The 19,852-nt window shown below is 46.8% G+C and overlaps 2 protein-coding genes across 2 annotated transcripts in view; one reads left to right on the forward strand and one right to left on the reverse strand.

Moving 5' to 3' along the window:
* Positions 1–13,758, reverse strand: part of SIPA1L3 (signal induced proliferation associated 1 like 3) — a 243,780-nt gene extending 230,022 nt beyond the window's left edge. Inside the window, 1 exon segment of the mRNA XM_025046658.1 lies at positions 13,554–13,758. The gene's annotated coding sequence lies outside the window, so the exon portion shown is untranslated.
* Positions 13,759–18,467: 4,709 nt separating this feature from the next.
* WDR87 (WD repeat domain 87) overlaps positions 18,468–19,852 on the forward strand; it is an 11,211-nt gene continuing 9,826 nt past the window's right edge. The window contains exons 1-2 of the mRNA XM_015589204.2: positions 18,468–18,570; positions 19,475–19,645. Of these exons, the coding sequence (XP_015444690.1) occupies positions 18,499–18,570; positions 19,475–19,645 (243 nt within the window). The 5' untranslated portion in view covers positions 18,468–18,498. The remainder of the gene's footprint in view (positions 18,571–19,474; positions 19,646–19,852) is intronic.

Below are 19,852 nucleotides of genomic sequence, written 5' to 3' on the forward strand. Positions count from 1 at the left end.
TGAAATGATATTGAATTATTCGATTAATAAGTCACTTAATATTGTTAATAAACCAGGCTAGACTCAGAGAAAGGAGGGGTAAAAATTGGTGAAAAAAATATCAATAACTTCTGATTTAAAGATGACACCATCCTACTGCCAGAAAGTAGCAATGATTTGAAATGACTTCTAATCAAAGTGAAAGAAGAAAGTACTAAAGCAGAACTGCAGCTGAAGATCAAGGAGACAAAAATCATGACTACTGAATTACTACGGACAATGAAGATGGGGAAAAGGCAAAAGATATTGGTTATCTTGGTTCAGTCATCAATTCAAACGGAGACTGTAGCCAAGAAATCAAGAGAACACTGAGACTCGGAAGGGTAGCAATGACAGAACTGGGGAAGATCACCAAGAGCAAAGATGTGTCATTGGAGTCCAAGGCCAAGATCGTCCACACCCTCGAATTCCCAATTACTATGAACAGATGCGAAAGCTGGACCGTTAAGAAAGCTGATAGAAAAAAAAAAGATTCATCTAAAATATGTCTTTGGAAGAGAGCTCTATGGACACCCGGGACTGCCAGAAAGACAAACGAGTGGGTCCTAGAACAAATGAAGTCTAAAACATCACTATAGGCAAAAATGACAAAACTGAAGCTGTCCTATTTCGGGCACATCACAAGAAGACAGGGTTCTTTAGAAAAGACAATAGTTTGAGAAAAAATAGAAGGCAGCGGGAAAAGAGGAAGACCAAATGTGAGATGGACTGACTCCACAGAAGAAGCCATAATGGTACAGCCACTATGGAAAACAGTATGGAGGTTCCTCAAAAAACTAAGAATTGATCTACCATATGATCCAGCAATCCCTCTACTGGGTATTTACCCCAAAGACTTGAAAACCCATATCTAAAAAGATATTCGCACACCGATGTTCATAGCAGCATTATTCACAGTGGCCAGGACATGGAAGCAACCGAAGTGTCCTACAATAGATTGTAGCATTATTCACAGTGGCCAGGACATGGAAGTGTCCCACGATAGATGATTGGCTAAATATATATGACGGAATATTACTCAGCCATAAGAAGAGATGAAATATTGCTATTTGTGACAACATAGTTTGACCTTGAGATAATCATGCTAAGCACAATAAGCCAGACAGAAAAAGTTGAAAATCACATGATATTACTTATATGTGGGATATTAACCTAAAAGCAACAAACGTAACACAGACTCATGAACATGGACAATAGACTATTGGTTACCAGAGAGTAAGGAGGGAGGGGAGAGGTAGATGGGGTAAAAGGGGCCAAATATGTGGTGACAGAAAGAAATCTAACCACGGGTGGTGAACATACAATGCAAAATATATATATCTAACTGTTGAAAATAAATAAATAACAATAAAAAAAAAAAAAGAAGCCATAGCCATGAGTTTACAAGAACTGAGCAGGACTGTTGTGGACGGATCACTGTGGACATCACTCATTCACAGCGTCACCAGGAGATAATCATGCCGACTCAAGGGCATGTATCACACACAATACAGTTGACCCTTGAACAACACAGGTTTGAACTGCGCAGGTCCACTTATATGTGGATCTTTCTCGATTAATACTATAAATGTATTTTCTCTTCTTTACGACTTTCTTAATAAGTTTATTTTTTCTAGCTTATTGTAGATGATACATATCACATACAAAATATGTTAACTGACTGTTTATTGGTAAGGCTTCTGGTCAACAGTAGGCTGTTAGTTTGGGGGAAATCAAAAAGTATATGCAGATTGGTCTCGGGGGGTCAGAGCCCCTAACCCCGAGTTGTTCAAGGGTCAACTGTATATTAATAGTAGAGGCCACATTCTTGAGCACTTCTCATGTGCCAGCTACGGGAGGTAAGCACTTGACCCACATCCTCTCCCTTCATCCACACAATCACCCTACGAGGCAGTCAAGATGAGGAAGCTGAGCCTCTGCGAGGAGCACCCTGCAGAGGAACTGGTCAGGACCAAGGAGAGGAGTGAGATTCTGGTGTTTCGGAGCAGAGGGAATGCTTTCAAACACCATGCACACTGCCGCCTCATCACCCAGCTTGGGTTTCCTTAAATTTTCAGATGAAATTTTGGTTTCTTGTCAAGACTGGAGCTCCTGTGTTACAAAGACTCTGTGCATATCACATTCTCAAAGGTGGACATGATTGGAGAACAAAAAGCTATGTCTTGATTCAGGTAACTTCGAAACAAAGTTAAGTACAATGACACAAAAATAACTGGGTGTTATGCTTCCGCTTTGTTTTACTAACTTCTGTAGCCCAGCCAGGTGTCTGCCTACTCATACCCACCCCCTTCTCCTGGTCCTTTCCTGCAGCCATTCTCCTCCCAGCAGTCATGTACTTCAAGTGAAGATAGTTCCATTCCAGCCCCAGAGGAAATCCTGACTGGCCCTTGCCTGTGATTTGCCTAGGCATGGTCATGTGTCACAGCACTGGCCAATGAGATACAAGGGAATCTGTGAGGTGGGGCATCTAGGAAAGGTTTGGTTTCTCAAGGGACACAGAGCTAGTGAGAGAGAGATGCCCTCTTTCTGCTGATGGATGTGACAAATGGAAGCTATGGCAATCATCTTGTGGCCACAAGGGGAGTCTGAGGACACATGAGACACACCAAGGATGACAGAGTGGCACAACAGAGAAGGCTTGCCTACAGGCACTGTGACTGCTTAGATAACCCTGGTGCTGCCCACCTATAGGCCTGTTATATCAGATCATATATCTGATTTCAGGACAATTTCAGCTGGGTTTCCTATTAGAGTAGATCAGTGGTTCTCTAGAAGAATGCTCCCGGGCACAGGAGCACCAGCATCACCTGGAGACTTGTTAAAATACAAATTCTGAAGCCAGACCTACTGAATCAGAAACTCTGGGTGGAACCTGGCAATCTGGGTTTTGACAAGCCCTCCAGGAGATTCTGATGGTGGGTTCTGGTTTGAGAACCACTGCAGAAGCACACAGTGATGAAGAGTTCAGAGTGAGGCCTCTGGAGTCAGGCTCCCTGGATCCAAATCATGTCACCACCATTATTTAGCTGCGTGACCCCCTTGGGCGAGTTATTTTAATTTAGTTGCCACATCTGCAAAAGGGGAAAAATAAGAATGCTTATCTTTCAGGCTTGTGGGGAGGCTGAACTGAGTCACTTCCTGGGAAGCCCTAGCACAGCGCTAGTACACAGTATATGTTATATAAATTACCTGTGTGTTGCTGCTGTTATTACTATTGTTTGCACCGAAAGGCAAACCAACTGACACAACTTCCTGGCTGAGCTCCCCCAAAGCTGCATCCATATCTCCTTGATGTTTGTTTTGCCCCCCAGGACCCAGCCCAGTGCCCTAGGGTTTCAGTGACATGTGACTCTGGTCAGCACAGGGGTGTAACCCACAGGAGGAGCTGAAGGACTTTATCCCAAGTCCAGATCATCACTCCTCTGTCCTCCCACAGCTCAAGCCTCCACGGTCCTACCAGGTATTGCTGTGGACACTCCAGGTTGGGTGCTCTGCTGGCTATTCTGCTCAGTTACTGATCCAGAATGCCCACGAGTTCTGCCGGGCCCCAGGGAGCACCCCTACCACATGAGTCATGCCAAACATCTGGCAAGAGTCCAGGGGGGCCCTTCCCTCTGGGAGTTATCTGAGATTTCAGAACTGGTGGCACCAGGCTGCAGAAAGCCAAAGAATGACTAATGCCATCCTTGGGTAAGGTCCCAGTAGGAAGAAGCTGCCCTAGTCAGGCTTAACAGCAATACTGGGTATGGGGCTATGGGTGGGGCAGGGGCTTTGCTCTCACTGGTGTCACTGACACGTGTCAGTCATTGAAAGAGAAGCGTGGGATGCAGGAAGGCGGAGGAGGTCTCCACCTCTGACCACCAACCCGAGGCAAGAAAGGATTGGTAAGAGTCTCGGGTTCCCAAAAGGAAGCTATTAGGCTGAAAGTCATCAAATTGCCAATATTCAACTATTCTTGACCCACAAAAAGGCAATTTCACATGGCTTAATCTAATATAAACTGTAAAACTCCCTAAAATAAGGCAATATCAAGGAACTGGTCACCAGTAAGAAATTGGGATAGTGGTGGCATCTGGGGAAGGGAACTGGGTGCCTTATTTTTGTTCCTCTGGTACCATGATTGTGTGGTCACGATTCAACATCTAATGAAACTTAATGAATCAATCAACCCTGCAACATCTTCCTATCGCTGAGAAAACACAAACCTGTACTAGATCCTAAGTGATCTGCAAACAGGTCACCTCTCTGCCCTCACTCCTCCCACTCTCTCTTCCAGCCACACGGGCCTCCTGTAAGCTCCTCAGTCTTATCAAGCCCACGGTCTCAGGGCCTTTGCACTGACTGCTCCCTCTGCCCAGGCACCCCCACTGCTCGCACTGCCTCATCTCTTCAGGCCTGTATTCATGTCACCGCCCCATCCCCGGCCACGCTGTCTAAAATTTCAACACCCTCCACCCTAATACCTCATTATCCCCTTTCCCTGCTTAATTTCTCCACAGCATTTATTACCACCTAACACAGTACACATCTTACTTATCTTGTTTACTGTCTGAATCTCCCACTTAAATGAGAGCCCCATTTAAAGCAGAACTGTCCGCTTTGCTCACTGCTGTCTCCCTAGCACGTAGAAGAGCGCTCGGCTCGGTGGGTACCTGGTGATTGAGGACGTTTAAAAATCAGATTCAGTGTCAGTAACTGGGGCTTGCTGCTCTCAGATTTAACACATGCAGCTCCACACTGGGAAACAGAAAATCAAGCCGCTTAAACTGTGACAGTTCTCCTAATGTCCTCTCCATTCTGGACTCGCCTCAGAGCCTTTGCAAGAAAAAGAAAGGACAGAATTGAAGAAGGTGTGGAGGCAGAAGTTCAAGGAAGCCAGAGGGGCTCCAGGGCTTCCCATCTTCCTTCCCACACACCAAAAACAGACTCAATGTAAACAAACGGGGCCAGCGCTCCTGTTCCCATCAACGCTCTCTACCTACCTGGCAAGCCGACAATAAGAAACCCCAAGCGAGGATGCCCTCTTTTCCTGCCCCTTCCAAAGTTTTCTGCACACACGATTCACTATTTAGGGACTCCCAAAGAGCAAACGCAGTAGGAGCCTCTATTCAATGTGAAAGGGGGTGTGCATTTTCTGTAAAGGACTTTTGACTGCTGGCTCGATGGGAAATACCATCAGGTCCAAGGCACCATCACAAGTCGCATCTTGCCCTTTTCCTTCTATCAAAAGTCAGAATGGGAAGGGGACACTTTCCCTGCTTCCCACTGCAATGCTGGAGGCCAACCAAAGGCTGGCCTCTGGTTCCGTGTGGGACCTTAATAAAGCCCCATCAGAAGGGTCTGTGTATACCTGTCCTGAGGGGAGGATGGGGGCAGGATCTGAGGCCTCTTGCAGAAACTCGGCCTTAGAAAAAATGTAAGAGGGGCCTCATGGTCAGGTGCTGGGAGGAAACAGACTCCAGAGAAGAGGGATTCAGCAACCTGACTCCAAGGGCCAGTGCCACTGTGGCCAGTACTCAGAGCAGCCAAGGAGGCATGTGGCCACTGGAGCCTCGCTGGTGCCCTCGATGCTGCCAGATGCGTCTTTACCAAAGGGTTCCCGAAGCCTTGGGCCAAGTATTGACTCGTATCATGAATAAAAAAACAAAAAATGTTTTTATGATACAAATGGACTGGGCAAAGGCAGGAAATTCCCCCATACATATACTTGGACTTGAAACACAAGAATGCTGAGTGAAATTTATTGTTATTTGTTTCTAACTTTTCATGATGAGACATTTCAAACACACAAAGGTGAAAGGAAGAGTATAATAAACCCCCACCGGCCAGCTTCAACTCATGACCAATCTTCCCGCATCTCTATTCGCCTGTACACAACTGTCCCCTCCTCCCCCGGCCTGTCCATAGTATTCTATATAGTAGAAGCAAATCCCAGACATCTTAACAGTTCACAGGTATTTCACGACTTTTTCTTAAGCAGAACCACAGTATCATTATCGCACCTAAAAAATTTAACAAAGAATTCCTTCATAATATCAAATATCCAATTCCTTTTTATTTTAAAGAAAGGGGCAGTGCAGGTGTCCGCATCGTAGAAAAAGCCTGTGCCCAGAGTGGTGTTCCAGCCTCCAGGCCCCAAAGGGCCTGGGACATAACACAGGGCTACTCCAGAACAGAGAGCAGAGCCCACATATGGAACAGTGAGGTTCCAACACATAGCTGGAGCTGGTCAGCATGGCCCCGCCTGCCCACCCCATTCGTCTCTATGCCCATCCACGGAGAGACCACAGACTAAATGTTTAAGGACCTGGACTCTGGAGCCAGTGGCTTGGGGCTGAATCCTGGCTTTGACATTCACAGGCTTTGTGATATGCACTTGAGACCTCAGTTTCCATATATGGGAAATGGGAATAACAACAGTACCTACCCAATGGAGTAATTATGAAGACTAAAGGAGATACTATGAGAAAAGCACACTGAGCAGTGCTTTGTACACAGTAAGAGCTCAGTGAATGATGGTTAATATTATTAATTCAACCAACCGGCACTTATTAAGCATCTTTTACATGCCAGGCAGTGCCCAGCAGTAGGAGATGATAAAGTGGTTAAGACCCTTGTGAATCACCGCCTGGGGACAGAGACTGGCACCAGGTTACCACTTGAGGAGGGGACATGAACAGACTCAGAATCTCTGGCACCTGCCTTGTTTGGGCAGGAGGCCCGGGATTCATCTTGCCTCTTAGATGGGGACCCTGAACCAAGGGGGTAACTGAAAGTCTAGAGCAATGACTCCAGTAGTTAACAGAGGAAAACACTGTGACATCCCTCTCCCCCCGCCCCCACCCAGCGATGCCACTTTGGCTCAGAGCAAGGGCAAGATTCACAAGCTGGGTAAGCCCTACTGCTATTGAGCTCACAAGAAGATGCCACACAGTTCCCACAAGAGGCCACAGCCACGAGGGACAGAGTCAGTAGACAAAAAGAGGCTTCAAGCCCAAAAAAGCCATTTAGAAATGAGCTTTTGACAGGCGGGGCTCGTTTCTTGCTGTCCTCATTCTCGCTGCCCAACCCCTTTCCCCAGTCTCCCCAAACTCCGCTCCATCCTGGGAGGTAAGATTTGTTTCCACCAAACTAAAGCTCTATTTAGGGAGTGGATCCATCAGCCACTCAGGTCCAAACCAGCACCCCAGCACCAAGAGAAACTTGAGGATCAATGCTGACAAACTCTGGGAATCCATTTTGTGCATGAGTCCTTCCTATGGTTTTCATTGCTCAAAATTCAGACCCCACCTCCCTCAAACACCACCTAACACAGCACATACAACAGAGATTTAAGAATATGGTCTCTGGACCTGAGTTGAAATTCTGTTTTCATCACTTCCTAACCTTGAGCGAGTGGCTTCACACCACCATACCTCAGCTTCCTCATCTGTACAATGGGTATAATCATAGTCTCTGCCACTTCTGAATACAGGGCACACACTCCAAGCACTAAGCACAATGCCAGGCCCCTAAGGTACCTGTGACAGACCACAGCATTAGGTTAGCTATACCTGCCTGTGATAAGTATGCTTTTCATCACTCATCCACCCTTACTCATCAAGATAAAACGGATAGCATATTCGATCTATCACTGTGAAATACTACCCTTGATTTATGTGTCTCATAGCCTAGGCCCACACTGTCCAATAAATGTGGCTACTGAGCACCTGAAGTGTGGCCAGTGCAAACAGACATGTGCTGAAAGTGTAAAATGCGCACTGTACCTCGAAGACTTCGTGTGAAAAAGAAAAAGAATGTAAAATATCTCGATAACCTTTATATCGATTACATGCCAAAATGATAATAGTTCCTGTTTCTTTTGACTTTTTAAAATGTGGTCACTATAAAAGTTTAAGTTACATACATGGTCTGCATCAGTGGCTCTCACTGTATTTCTAATGGGCCTCACTTCCACAGACCTGTGAGAACCAGCATCTTCTGATTCACCTTCTCGTTGTCAGTGTTTAGCACAGTGCCTGGCGCACAGTCTAGGTAGAAAATATGTTTCATAGATGGCTGGATGAAAGAGGCTCTCCATACTTCTCCTGGTCTTAAAAGCACCTGCTACTCTCCTCACATCTAACCAGGTCTGGTCTTCATTCAAAGCACTTAACAACCCATAGGGCCCAAGATACACCAAGCCAAAAGGGATAGTCATGGTGGCTGAAGCAAGGTCCTGGGCCACACAACCACTTGAGTTGCTGGACTGTATCTGTATATTTTAACAACCCATAATGCTGGCCTGGTGCTTAGCAACACTTTCCCCTGCCAGCCCAAGTCACCTTACAAAGATATCCAAATGGGACACTTGCCTTGTTCACTCTCGAAACTCGCCTCATTTCCTATTAACCTGCGCCTGGTGTGGCAGCTAGCAGTCAACCTTGTTTTGAGAACAGGCTCTGAAAGGCCTTCAGCTCTGAAACAACCAAACATCCCAACAGAAGTTGACCTCGTCTTTCTTACTGTCAGTGGAAATGATGCCACAACATCCCTAGACCACGCCTGCTGCCACATGAATCAGATACTAGATACAGTCTGAAGGGCTTTGCGCATTAAGCAACATGGAAAGAAAATGCTGCCTCTACTTTCTAAATCTGTCTCAGCCCAGTAAAGAGGGCCTGGGAAGAGAGGGAGTTTGGCACGAGGGCAAAGAGCCTAGAGCCTGGAGTCAGCTTTCTCATCTGCAAAGTGAGATCAATAAACTTACCTACTTCATTGGACTCTTGTGAGGATTCACTGAGCAAAAGCGTGAAATGCTTAGAACAACACCTACTACAGAGTAAACTAGGTAAACATTAGCTGCTATTATTATCATTATTTTACAAAAATTAAAGTAGTACGAACTTGAAAAATGGGAATTCACCCTGCTCCAGCTACAATGATACTGTTTTTGTACCAAACTCATTTTTTCACCTCTGAGCCTTTGCACTTGCTATTCCCTCTGCCTGGAATGTTCTTCACTCAGCTCTTGGCACAAGCCAGTGCCTCTTGCTCATTCAAGTCTCAGCTCACGTGACTCCCACTCAGAGAGGCCTGGGAGGCCTTGCCTGACCACCCAAACTAAAGTAACCATCCCTTCCTCACAGCAGCCTGCCTCTTCCCCTCACTGCCTCCATGATACTTAAACCCATCTGAAATTACTTTGTTTATTGTTTATTCAGCTACAATGTAGACTCTAGGAGAGCCACGATGTCTGTCTTGTTCCCCGTCTAGGGTTTTATGCTTTGAGCCACTCTGCTACATGGCCTATGTACCGGGGTGTTTACTGGATGTGTTTGTGAAGGTAAAATTCCAACCTAAATGTCCAGCAATAGAAGAATGGTGGAATAAAGCATGGTCTCTCCATACTGAAGAATGTGAGTCTAGCTGTTAAAAAGAATGAGTCAGAACTGTATGTAAAGACTTGAAGGGAAATGTCCTATCATTCATTGAAAAAAAAATTCAAGTTATAAATATGTGTGGCTGGATCCCTACCTCTTATTGAGAGTGGTGAGGGGGAAGGAACAAAACTATCTATCTATCTATCTATCTATCTATCTATCTAATCATTTAAGCACAGAAAAAGGTAAGTGAGGGCATCCACGCAAATCGCCCAGGGTAGAGTGTATATCCATTTTGTTCACTTTTGTATCTCCAAAACCTGACAGACACTTAATAAATACTCACTGTCTGAATAAATGGTTGTCTCTGGAGGATGAGATTTTGGAGTAGAGGATGGCACCCTTTATTTTCCTTATACATCTCCGTATTGTTTGACATATTACAACGAGCATGTATTTCTTTGCATAACTTTCTAAAAGCCAAATTCGACCCATTTTCACACACACAGATTAGGGCTGTGAACAAAGCAGTCCTAAGAAATGGGAGCGATACCAGTCTTAAGGCATGTACAGAAGCACAAACTGATCCAATATCCTCTCATTCCAACAGCTAAAATGAAACACTTTAAAAGAAATGACTGTTTAATTATTTTATTAAAACATAATATATTTAACTTATGTTTTATGAGTTAAACACATAACAAGGTAAGCTGTTACCATAACCTGTCATATTTTAAACCTGTTTGAAATATATCAACAGAATGTTTTTCAGAAAAAAAAAAAAAGGTGCCAATCTCTGCACATTCTAAATTCCATTTTTGATTTACCACCTAACAACTGCAAAACAGGCTCACATTTAACTCCTGGACAATTCCACACAGACTACTAAAAAAAAACCACGTGCTGTTGTCACTAACGATTAAGACCAAAAAAAAATTTTTTTTAAGTCACTGTTTTATTTCCTCAGATTAAAAAAAGCACTTAAATTTGGTGGCCATCACAAATGTGACTGAGGCCACAGGTTCCCATCACCAAATGAAACCATGACGACAGGTTTCTGACAACAGACTCAACCTAAATGGAGATCTAATAAATTCTCTTCCCAGCCTCTCTTCCCAGGTGTGCACTGCTTCCCAAAATGTCAGGATGACCACCTTCTCATACAGGATATTCTAACCCGCTGACAAGGTGTGACTTTTCAGAAAGAAATGACCAATTCAGCTGAGCTTTGCCAGTCTAAAACCGCAGAAACGGGTCCCCTGAAAGCGAGGCCCTGATGACACACCTGTGGCCATTGCAAATTGGCTAAATCTATATTGTCTTCTCTGCTCCTAATACGATGTTTTACACACATTAAACCTTGGTGACCTAAAAGAAACAATTCAACGTCATTGGAAAAGGCCACCTCCAGGGGCCAAGGGGGACTTGCAGCGCCCACAGGATGGGAAACCAAGATGGGTCAATGAAATGGTGTTTCTATGAAATGGCAGCTCCATCCTTCTCGCCAATCTACTGGACCTGGGAAAACTGAGAGAGAAGAGCAATTTCCAAATTTCTGGCTTGGGCAACCGGGTCAACACTGGTCTATTTGCCGAGATGGTGCCTACTGGTTCTGGAAGAAGGAATTTATACTGAACATGTTCGAGTTCACGGTGCCCAAGAGACACTCACCAGGGGACATCAAAGAGCCACAGGTTCCAGTTCCAGAGCGGAAGTTCAGGAAACTAATATGGCTTTGAGACAGAGTCAAATGCTGGCAGCGCTGAGATGGTACATAAAGCACTGGAGTGAATGTACTGGCGGCCTGAGCAGAAGTGAATGTGTGATGGACGGAACAGGAGGCTGCTGATAGCAGGTCAGCACCATCTCTTCTCAGGCCCTTGTAATGCAGTATGTTCCACAATTTAACTTTAGTGAACAAAAATGGGGATGAAAGGCAATAGCCTTGTCCCTGCTCTGCCCTGTAAGGAAGCAGCAAAGGCCTATCAAGAAAAACAAGATACAGTTATTAAGTGCTTATTATGCACAGGGCCCTGTGCTAAACACTAAACATGAATTATCTCCTGGGATCATCAAAACAACCCTGGCACAAAAGTCCCATGACAACCATTTCACAGATGGGACACTGAGGCTGGGGCAGAACATGTGGGGGAGCTCAAGGTTGTCACGTCACAGCCCACAGTTAGGCAGTCTCTGGACCAGATGGAGAACAGTGAAGAACAATGATAATACATAAGAACTGCTACTAAGTGAGAGAATACAATCGCAGCAAATCCTTACAATCCTGAAGCTGATATTCTTGGCCCACTTTACAAATGAGGAACCTGAGGCTGCAGGAGAGGAAGTCAACTAGACCAGTTCTGAGTCTGGCTTACAGGGGAAAACAAGAGTACAGCCAGAGCCCCACCCACGGAGGATCTCTGGGGCACTGGGAAACGCTAAATAAATGGTACCGTTTACTGAACACTGCCTATATGCCAGTTGCTACTCCTAAGCACTTTACACATAGTATCCTCACTGCAGCCTCAAAACAACTCTGAGGTGACTGCTATTAAAATCTCCATTTTATAGATAGGAAAACGGAGGCACAGACTGAAGTCAGTTCACAAGGTCGCACAGCTGGTAAACGGCAGAGCCTAAATTTGAAGTAGGGTCTCTCCTCCTCCAAAACCAAAGCTCTTAAAATAATTTCAGATAACAGCAGCCACCCTGCACTGACTGCTATGGACTCCGCTCTTCACATACACACCCTCGACTAACGCTACGCGGTCGATAACACCTTCACCCCATTTCTCCGGAGCTAACAATAGCGCAAACACGTAATAAGAGCCTTCTGTGTGCCAAATGTTTTATTCTCTAGATCTCAATATCTCAACAGAATCCCCAGCAAAAGACAGATACTCTCTCCTTCCCCCGTTTTACCGAAAGGGAAACTGAGGTTCCGCGCGGTTTCCCTAGATCACAGCTCCGGAGTGGAAGAGACAGGACGCGAACCCACCGCACACTGACTCCCACTCCATGCTCTTCCACACAGCGCCAGGTAGCACGTCTGGAAAGTTGAGCAATGCCGGTACGAGTCCAGCCGGATACCGAGGGCGCGAGTCCCGGCGCCGCCGCCCCCACAACCGGTGCCGGCACCCGGCCGTCCGCCTGGTCGCCCGCCCGCGCTGACCCTCGGGGTCCGAGTGGACACTGATTCCTCGCCACCCTTGAGCGAGGCCGCCCCTGCACCTGGAGCCACGTACCTTGGAGTCCCGGTTGCCCGCCCCGCGGGCCCCACGACCCAGGCGTCCAGCTCCGAGCCGTTTGCTGGAGACGCCGCCAGCCCCGGTGGCCCGAGTGACTTCCAGGCTGCCCACTTCCAAGCCTCTTCGCGCGAGGCCCCCTGGGATCTGTAGTTTCGCCCCCCCGCTGCCCCTCGGGGTCCGAGTGGACACTGATTCCTCGCCACCCTTGAGCGAGGCCGCCCCTGCACCTGGAGCCACGTACCTTGGAGTCCCGGTTGCCCGCCCCGCGGGCCCCACGACCCAGGCGTCCAGCTCCGAGCCGTTTGCTGGAGACGCCGCCAGCCCCGGTGGCCCGAGTGACTTCCAGGCTGCCCACTTCCAAGCCTCTTCGCGCGAGGCCCCCTGGGATCTGTAGTTTCGCCACCCTTGAGCGAGGCCGCCCCTGCACCTGGAGCCACGTACCTTGGAGTCCCGGTTGCCCGCCCCGCGGGCCCCACGACCCAGGCGTCCAGCTCCGAGCCGTTTGCTGGAGACGCCGCCAGCCCCGGTGGCCCGAGTGACTTCCAGGCTGCCCACTTCCAAGCCTCTTCGCGCGAGGCCCCCTGGGATCTGTAGTTTCGCCCTAGGCGGCAGCAAACTGGAAAAACCTCGCGCGCAGGTGCTGCTGGGAGTAGCAGGCGCAGCACCGCGTCGCCTTCTGGGAAAGGTAGTCCACCTGTCGCCTCCGTGCAGCTCTCGTCTCCAGAGCACTTCCGCAGCCCCGAGGGGCGTGAGGGATTGAGGCGTGTCTTCTGCAGACTCCAACCCGGTTTCCGCGCTCCTCGCTCTGCGAGGGCGGTTTTTCCCTTTCTCCCAGTCCCGTCCACCTCCTGCTTTCCTTCGGCGGACCCTCTCCCTCCCTCTCCGCAGAGCGCGAGGTACTTACCCCGAGGGCGCGAGCCTGGGAAGAGTCGGGGACAGCAGAGCAGTGCGCTAGACCCCCAACGAAGCGGAGCGGCGAAGGAGGGCGTCTATGCGCGCTCGCGCACGCGCGCTCGCTGGCCAACTCCGGCCTAATTTGCTGCGGGCCCCGCGGGGAGGACTTTTTTTCTTTTCGAACGCGCGCGCGGTCTCGCGCTGGGCTTTTTCCTGCCGGCCGCGCGCCAGTGCGCACGCGCGCTCACTCCCCTCGCCTGGGTCAGTCCGCCGGGCGCGTGGTTGTGGGGCTAACCGATGTGTCGGTGGAGTCCTCCCGCAGCATTCCCCCCAAGGTCGCTACTCAAGCGCTCCTTCTAGGTCTGGCCTTTCACATAGGAGCTCTAGGGTGCAGCCGTACACGCCGTACCCGTTCCTTGTTGAGAGTCTTCTCGTCGCAGGTAATAGGCGCGGCCCGGCCTTGAAGATGCGGACACGGTCTCCTTCAAGCCAACGCGAAGAGCCGGGGCGCCCGAATGTGTAGGGGCTCGGGTGTGGTCGCCACTACTCAGCCTAGGCAGCTCCAGAGCTTTGCTTTCGAGGGGAGCCTCAGGACCACCATCCAGAGGGCTGTCCTGGGGCCCCTGTTATTCATTCGTTGATCATATTCTGAGGAAATTAATGAGTACCTAGGCCTGGGAAATTCTTCCAAATTTAGTTCACCTGCTGCCATAATCAAGGTCTAACCCTTTAAAAAAAAAAAAAAATGTATGTTGCTACTCCTCCTACCTAGGGGTTCCAGAAGGAGTTGGCTGAAACTGCAAGGACCTCTAGGTCAAGTAAACCCAGTACCTTTCCCACCTCATCCTTCCTTCCCAGAAAACGATCAGTAGGACTTGAAGCTGGGAAACATATATTTCTTCCTGGGAGAGGGCAGGAGTCATTCATTTGCTCATTCATTGAACAAAAATATATTAAGCACCAACTTCATGCCACTGTGTGGTTCCCACCCTCAAGGAGCTAAGTCTAGAGTGAGTATCAGACCACCACAGGACAGTGACGATCTAAATCTGTGCTATTCTAATATATACTGCAAGTCACATACGCAATTTAAAATTTTACGTTAGAAAGTTGAAACGTGCAATTAATTTTAATAATTTATTTAACCCGGTGCATCCAAAATAAGTTGTGTTTAATGAAAAAAGATTTACATTGCTTTGAATTTGAAATTTAAGTTAATTAAAATTAAATAAAATTAAAACTCTGAGGCATTAACAAAGATATTCATTTTTAGCATGGGTCGTCATAGCAAAATGTTGGAAATTGCCCATGTCCATTAATAGAAGTTTGGAAAAAATAAATGATACTTCGGTCACACAGTGGAAACCATGCAACTGGCAACTTGAAAAATGAAAGCAATACGTATTAATATGAGTTAATTTCTAAGAAGTTGAGAAAAAGGTATGGAACAGTGTATAAAGCATACTGCCATTTGTATAAGAAAAATTATTTTTACCTATATGCTTGTGTACGTACAGAAAACCATATAAAGATACAACCAGTGATACCTTTGTGACAGGGAAACAAAAGGATGGGTAATCAGGTATGAAAAGGTGACTTTCTTTTCATTAAATGCTCCTTAATAGTTTTGAATATTTTTACCATGTTCACTTTAAACAGTTGTTGAATTAAATGGAGGATGATGGTTAAGTCATAGGGTCATTGTAAGAATTAAACAAAACGTGTAAAATGCCTGCCTACCACTTTACAACCTCATCAGTTCTAGATAGTATCATTAATCCTGGGTAACTGATAATGTGTATTTGTCAGCCTAGAAAATTATTTGTCTCCATAAATATAGTTGAGTACATTCCAGCCCCAGCCCGAGCTATGAAGTCACCTATAAGGCCAGAGTAGCATTCCCAGGCCCTGGGGACAGACTTGGGATCCTTATCTGTAAAGTCATTCAGTAAAGTATAAGTAAGAAAGCCAACATTGCCCTCTGGCTTTACAGCCCCTCTGACTTTCCAGTCAACTAATTAAGCCATTTTAATGCTGGCTGGGCTTCCTGCACCTCTGTCCCCAAACAGGAGAGCCACCTGCAAGGCTGTAGGATCTATGCAGTGCCCTACCTCAAAGTATGGGTCACACATCACAGCACTTCGTTCTTTTCCTTCTTAAAACTGGATCACTAGCATAATTTAATGTTTTGAGAAAATTAAAAGTTGCAGAAAGGTTCAAAGAATAATATAACCCATCCCCAGAATTTCCCACTGTAATCAATTTTATGACTATTCTTTAATGTCTGCCTTCCCTGCAGAACTGTAAGCTCTTTTGGGCAAGAACTGTATGCCCTCACACTCCTATAAAAGAGTATACAGAGCTAGTTAGTGACCCAAAAAGAGCCCAGCAGTCCAATAGTGTCATGGAATGCAGTGTCCCCTAAAGCCAATTTCTGTTACAAGGGCAGGGCTCATGGGATGCTGGCCTTGCGTCCTGCCACCACTGACAAAGTATACTGGAGTGGATGGCAGCTAAGAAGAAGGGTGTAATGCCAGTGTCAATGCTCAGTCACGAACCTGGTCCATTTCCAGCCAGCAGGACATACCACATCTCAGCCCTGAATACTGACCCTGCCCCGACTTGGATGGAGGGCTTGAGTTGTCCCACTAGATCATCTTTAGGTTATCAAGAGAGTAAAAAAGTCTGCACCATTGAGATTAAGGCATCTGGAGCTCACTCTAGATCTGCTTTTAAGGACAGGTAATGGGATTAGGGAATCAAATGGGGGCATTTTAGGAAAGAGGTTTCCTCTGAGGGTGACCAGGAAGCTGGTACCTGGGGTGGGAGTGGCAAAAGCAAAACACAGAGATTTGGGGTTTGAAGGCCTTTTTTTGTCACTCACCCCCAAGGAATGTGCCCCCAAAGGGTCCCAAACTGCTTGCTTTTTGTAGGTTGGTCAAGAGAAGTTGGACCCAGAGAAGATATTAGGAACAATGGAAACCGATGGCAATGATTGCAAATTTGTTAGTAATGATGACTCTCCCAGCAGCTCTGGGGTCTCAAGGAGCCAGTGGTGTAAATCTGAGCCATGGGGCCTGCCCCACTCGCTCCCGAAAGGTGGTCCAAAGTGGCAGTAAATGCAGAGTTACAGGAGGACAGAACAGAAAAAGATATGGCAGGAGGGCAGCATGCAGTCTTGGGAAGAGTGGAAAGAGACAGAGGGGACGCTGAAGTCCGACAGCCAGTCCCCTGTTCCCATTAGTGGGTTTGTAGATCAGAGAGTTTCCTTGGCATCACCTGGCAGAACTCCTTTCTGATTCTGATATGGAGAAGAACCTTGAACTGTGCTTGGATCTTAGTCTTGAATCTGCCCTGTGTAGCCATGAACACATCCCTTTTCCTCTCTGAATTCACATTCCTTGTATGAATAATGGAGATGGTATCTGCCTCTCAGAAGTCTTTCAAGAACTAATGAGGCTATGGATGTGAAAGCTGTTTTGTAGGCTCTAACTCACTCTACATGTGAGATGGTACTTTTTGCCTGCTGCTTCCCCCCAAATCCAGCCATCAAGTCTCTGTGGCAACACAAGGCCTAGGTTTAGCCATACCATAGGGCAGGTTCTGCTGACTTTCCCCCAGGATCCCAGAACAAGCCGATCTGGAACTCTAATAGCTTTCCAGACTGGTGGTTCTCAGGCTTTACTGTGCAGTAAGATCAGCTGGAGAGCTTGTTGAAAATCAGAATTTGAGGCCCTACCCTCAGAGTTTCCAATTCCGTAGGTCTGGGTTGGGCCCGATAATTTGCATTTCTAACAAGTTCTCAGGTGATGACACTGCTGCTGGCCTAGGGAATCTCATTTTGGGGAACCACTTGAAACAAAGTTCACAGCTTTCCTTCATCTGGCAGGCACAACGGTGGCCTCCATTGCCCTCTGCTGGCCAGACTATAAACTTAGCTGTCATGTTTCCAGAGCAACAGAAAAGTATAAAGTATGGGTTAGAAGGAAACAAATACTTGTCTGAGAACCAAACCAGCCTAAAAACAGCAATCGTAATTGTTTGTTGCTTCAGGGTATACTTAAAAAAGTATTCACAGGAATTTTTATTTGATCTTTGAACAATCCTGTGAAGTAAGCAACACTGGCATTTTCATTTTACAAATGAGGAAAACGAGCCCATCGTCAAACCAGTAATGACAGACTGGCAGAGGGGGCTTGTTCTCAGAGTAGGGTTTGTTCTCGGTCCAACCAGGAAAAGCTGAGGTTTGTCCTCATGAGGGCCAAAGACGAGATTGTGGAAGAGGATGATGAACAAGGCCAAATGGCAGGGCCCTTTTCTCCAGCTGTGCTAGGTGGCCTGACCCTTAACCCTGGGGGCCCCACATCTCAATTGGCTCTTTCAGTAGTCAGACCTGAACGTCCATAGAACCACCGGGAGGGGCCTGGTTACAAGCCAAGGTCCCTGGGTCCCACCTCCATGGGCCTGCTTCAGTCGGTCTAGGGCAGGACCTAGGGTTCTGTGCTTTAAGACCTACCCGTCCTCCAGCAACTCTGGGAACTCCCAGTCCTCAAAGAATGCTCTCTTGACACACTACCATCAGCAAAGAACTGTTACTTGCCTGGGATGGTATCCGCTTCCAGCCCCTCTCTAGGTTTCTCTGCTTCCCTCACCCATAATATCTCACTGGGTGATGCTAGCTAAAATTCAATCCCCAACTCCTTCATTTACCCTCACCGAGCCTCAGCTTTCTCATCTATAAAATCTACCTCACTGGGCTGGAGTGAGGATTAAATGAGATATGTCTTATGCATAGTTCCTGACAGTCAAAAAGTGTCCTATTAAACCTGAGTTCATGGGTCTTGCCTTCTGATTCCTAGCTCCTCAAAAAGTAGTAGTGGCTAAGCCGGCATCTTTTGGATTCCCACAGGTTTTTAAGCAACGGTCCTGAGGAGGACCAGGTGATAATCAAGGTGATGTCTTCCCCCAGACTCATTCCCCTGTGGAAGGATTTTAAATACCTCATAAATGATATATATCAAATCAAGGTAAAGTATATGTAGGACATAAACATGTTATTGGTCTCTATCTATCTTAATAGTTATGAGCACTTCAGGGAGCATAGATTTTTCTATGGAAGCACGAAGAAGGCAGGGGAGACCGTAAAGACAACTGTCACCTTAGGAGGAAGTGGGCCATCAATTTCCAAATGAGCCTAGGGACCTGTTGCAAGGACATTTTGATAGTGAAATGTGAACACTCAGAAGCACTGTAAGAGGAACCAACCCTCCGGGAAGAGAGATTTTTCTGCAAGAGAAGGGAGAAGGCATCGGAGAGAACATCTGCCAAGCTCAGTTTTGCTATGGTTGGCTGTGTAAAAGGATCCCAGGTGCACATTGCATAGCACATGCTGTCACTGTGGGATCATATATACTGTATATATGTCATTTTCCTCTGTCAAATTTCAGGGCCAGGTAGGGTATCCTAGAAGTCTTACTTAGTGCAGTTTTAAACTTTAATAACTTAAAGCTGCACTGACTGTTGGGACACCCTGTTACATTACATGTGGGTCTGTAGCAGTACATTTGCCTGAGTAATCTGTTAACTGTGTCTTCTGTGACATATGTACCTTTTAGACAGAAGGGAGAATGTTAGGGGACAGGTATATATCACTTCATGTTGGGAAGAATGTTAATTTTCCCCTGTGCTTGTACTATAAAATTTGCCCATAGAGGCCCCGTGGGGGTTTGGTTCTCTCTTGTGTTGGGGTTTTGTTATGTGCTTGTGAAGTGTAGGTGTCCCACAGGTGATAAGCTGTGCATGTGTGGGTGTAACAGAAGTGGTCCTTGGGACTGTGGCATGACTTTGGGAACTGTTTCGATTGTGACTTGAGTGAGACTACGATTAGTGTACGTGTGTCCTGGTCTTAGTTTCTGCTATGTCTCTCCCCAGCAAACTGTAGATGACCCAAAGAGTGAGGTCATTGTGCTGAGTGACCGGTCCCAGATATTGTACAAAGAGTCTCGCCATCCTCAGAATATGCCGCTTATATGCTATTACTTCAGTGATGCCAACTTCTTTGCCTCCCTCTCGTGGGTGTCAACAACCACAAAAGAAATACAGGTAAAACTGCCTCGCCTTCCTCCTTCCCAGCCCATTCTACAGGAGCCATGCCCATGTAAGCTCTTACCCCGCATTGACAACGGAAAACATACGCCTTAAGTGAAAGTGACCTGGACCCAGGATTCCTCTCTCATCCTTTGTCCAATTACAGTATCCATGTTGAGTAGATTTTATGGTCCCCCTAAAGTAGGCCAAGGTCAGGGAGGA

This window comes from Pteropus alecto, unplaced genomic scaffold, assembly GCF_000325575.1.
Source record: "Pteropus alecto unplaced genomic scaffold, ASM32557v1 scaffold314, whole genome shotgun sequence".
NCBI lineage: Eukaryota > Metazoa > Chordata > Mammalia > Chiroptera > Pteropodidae > Pteropus > Pteropus alecto.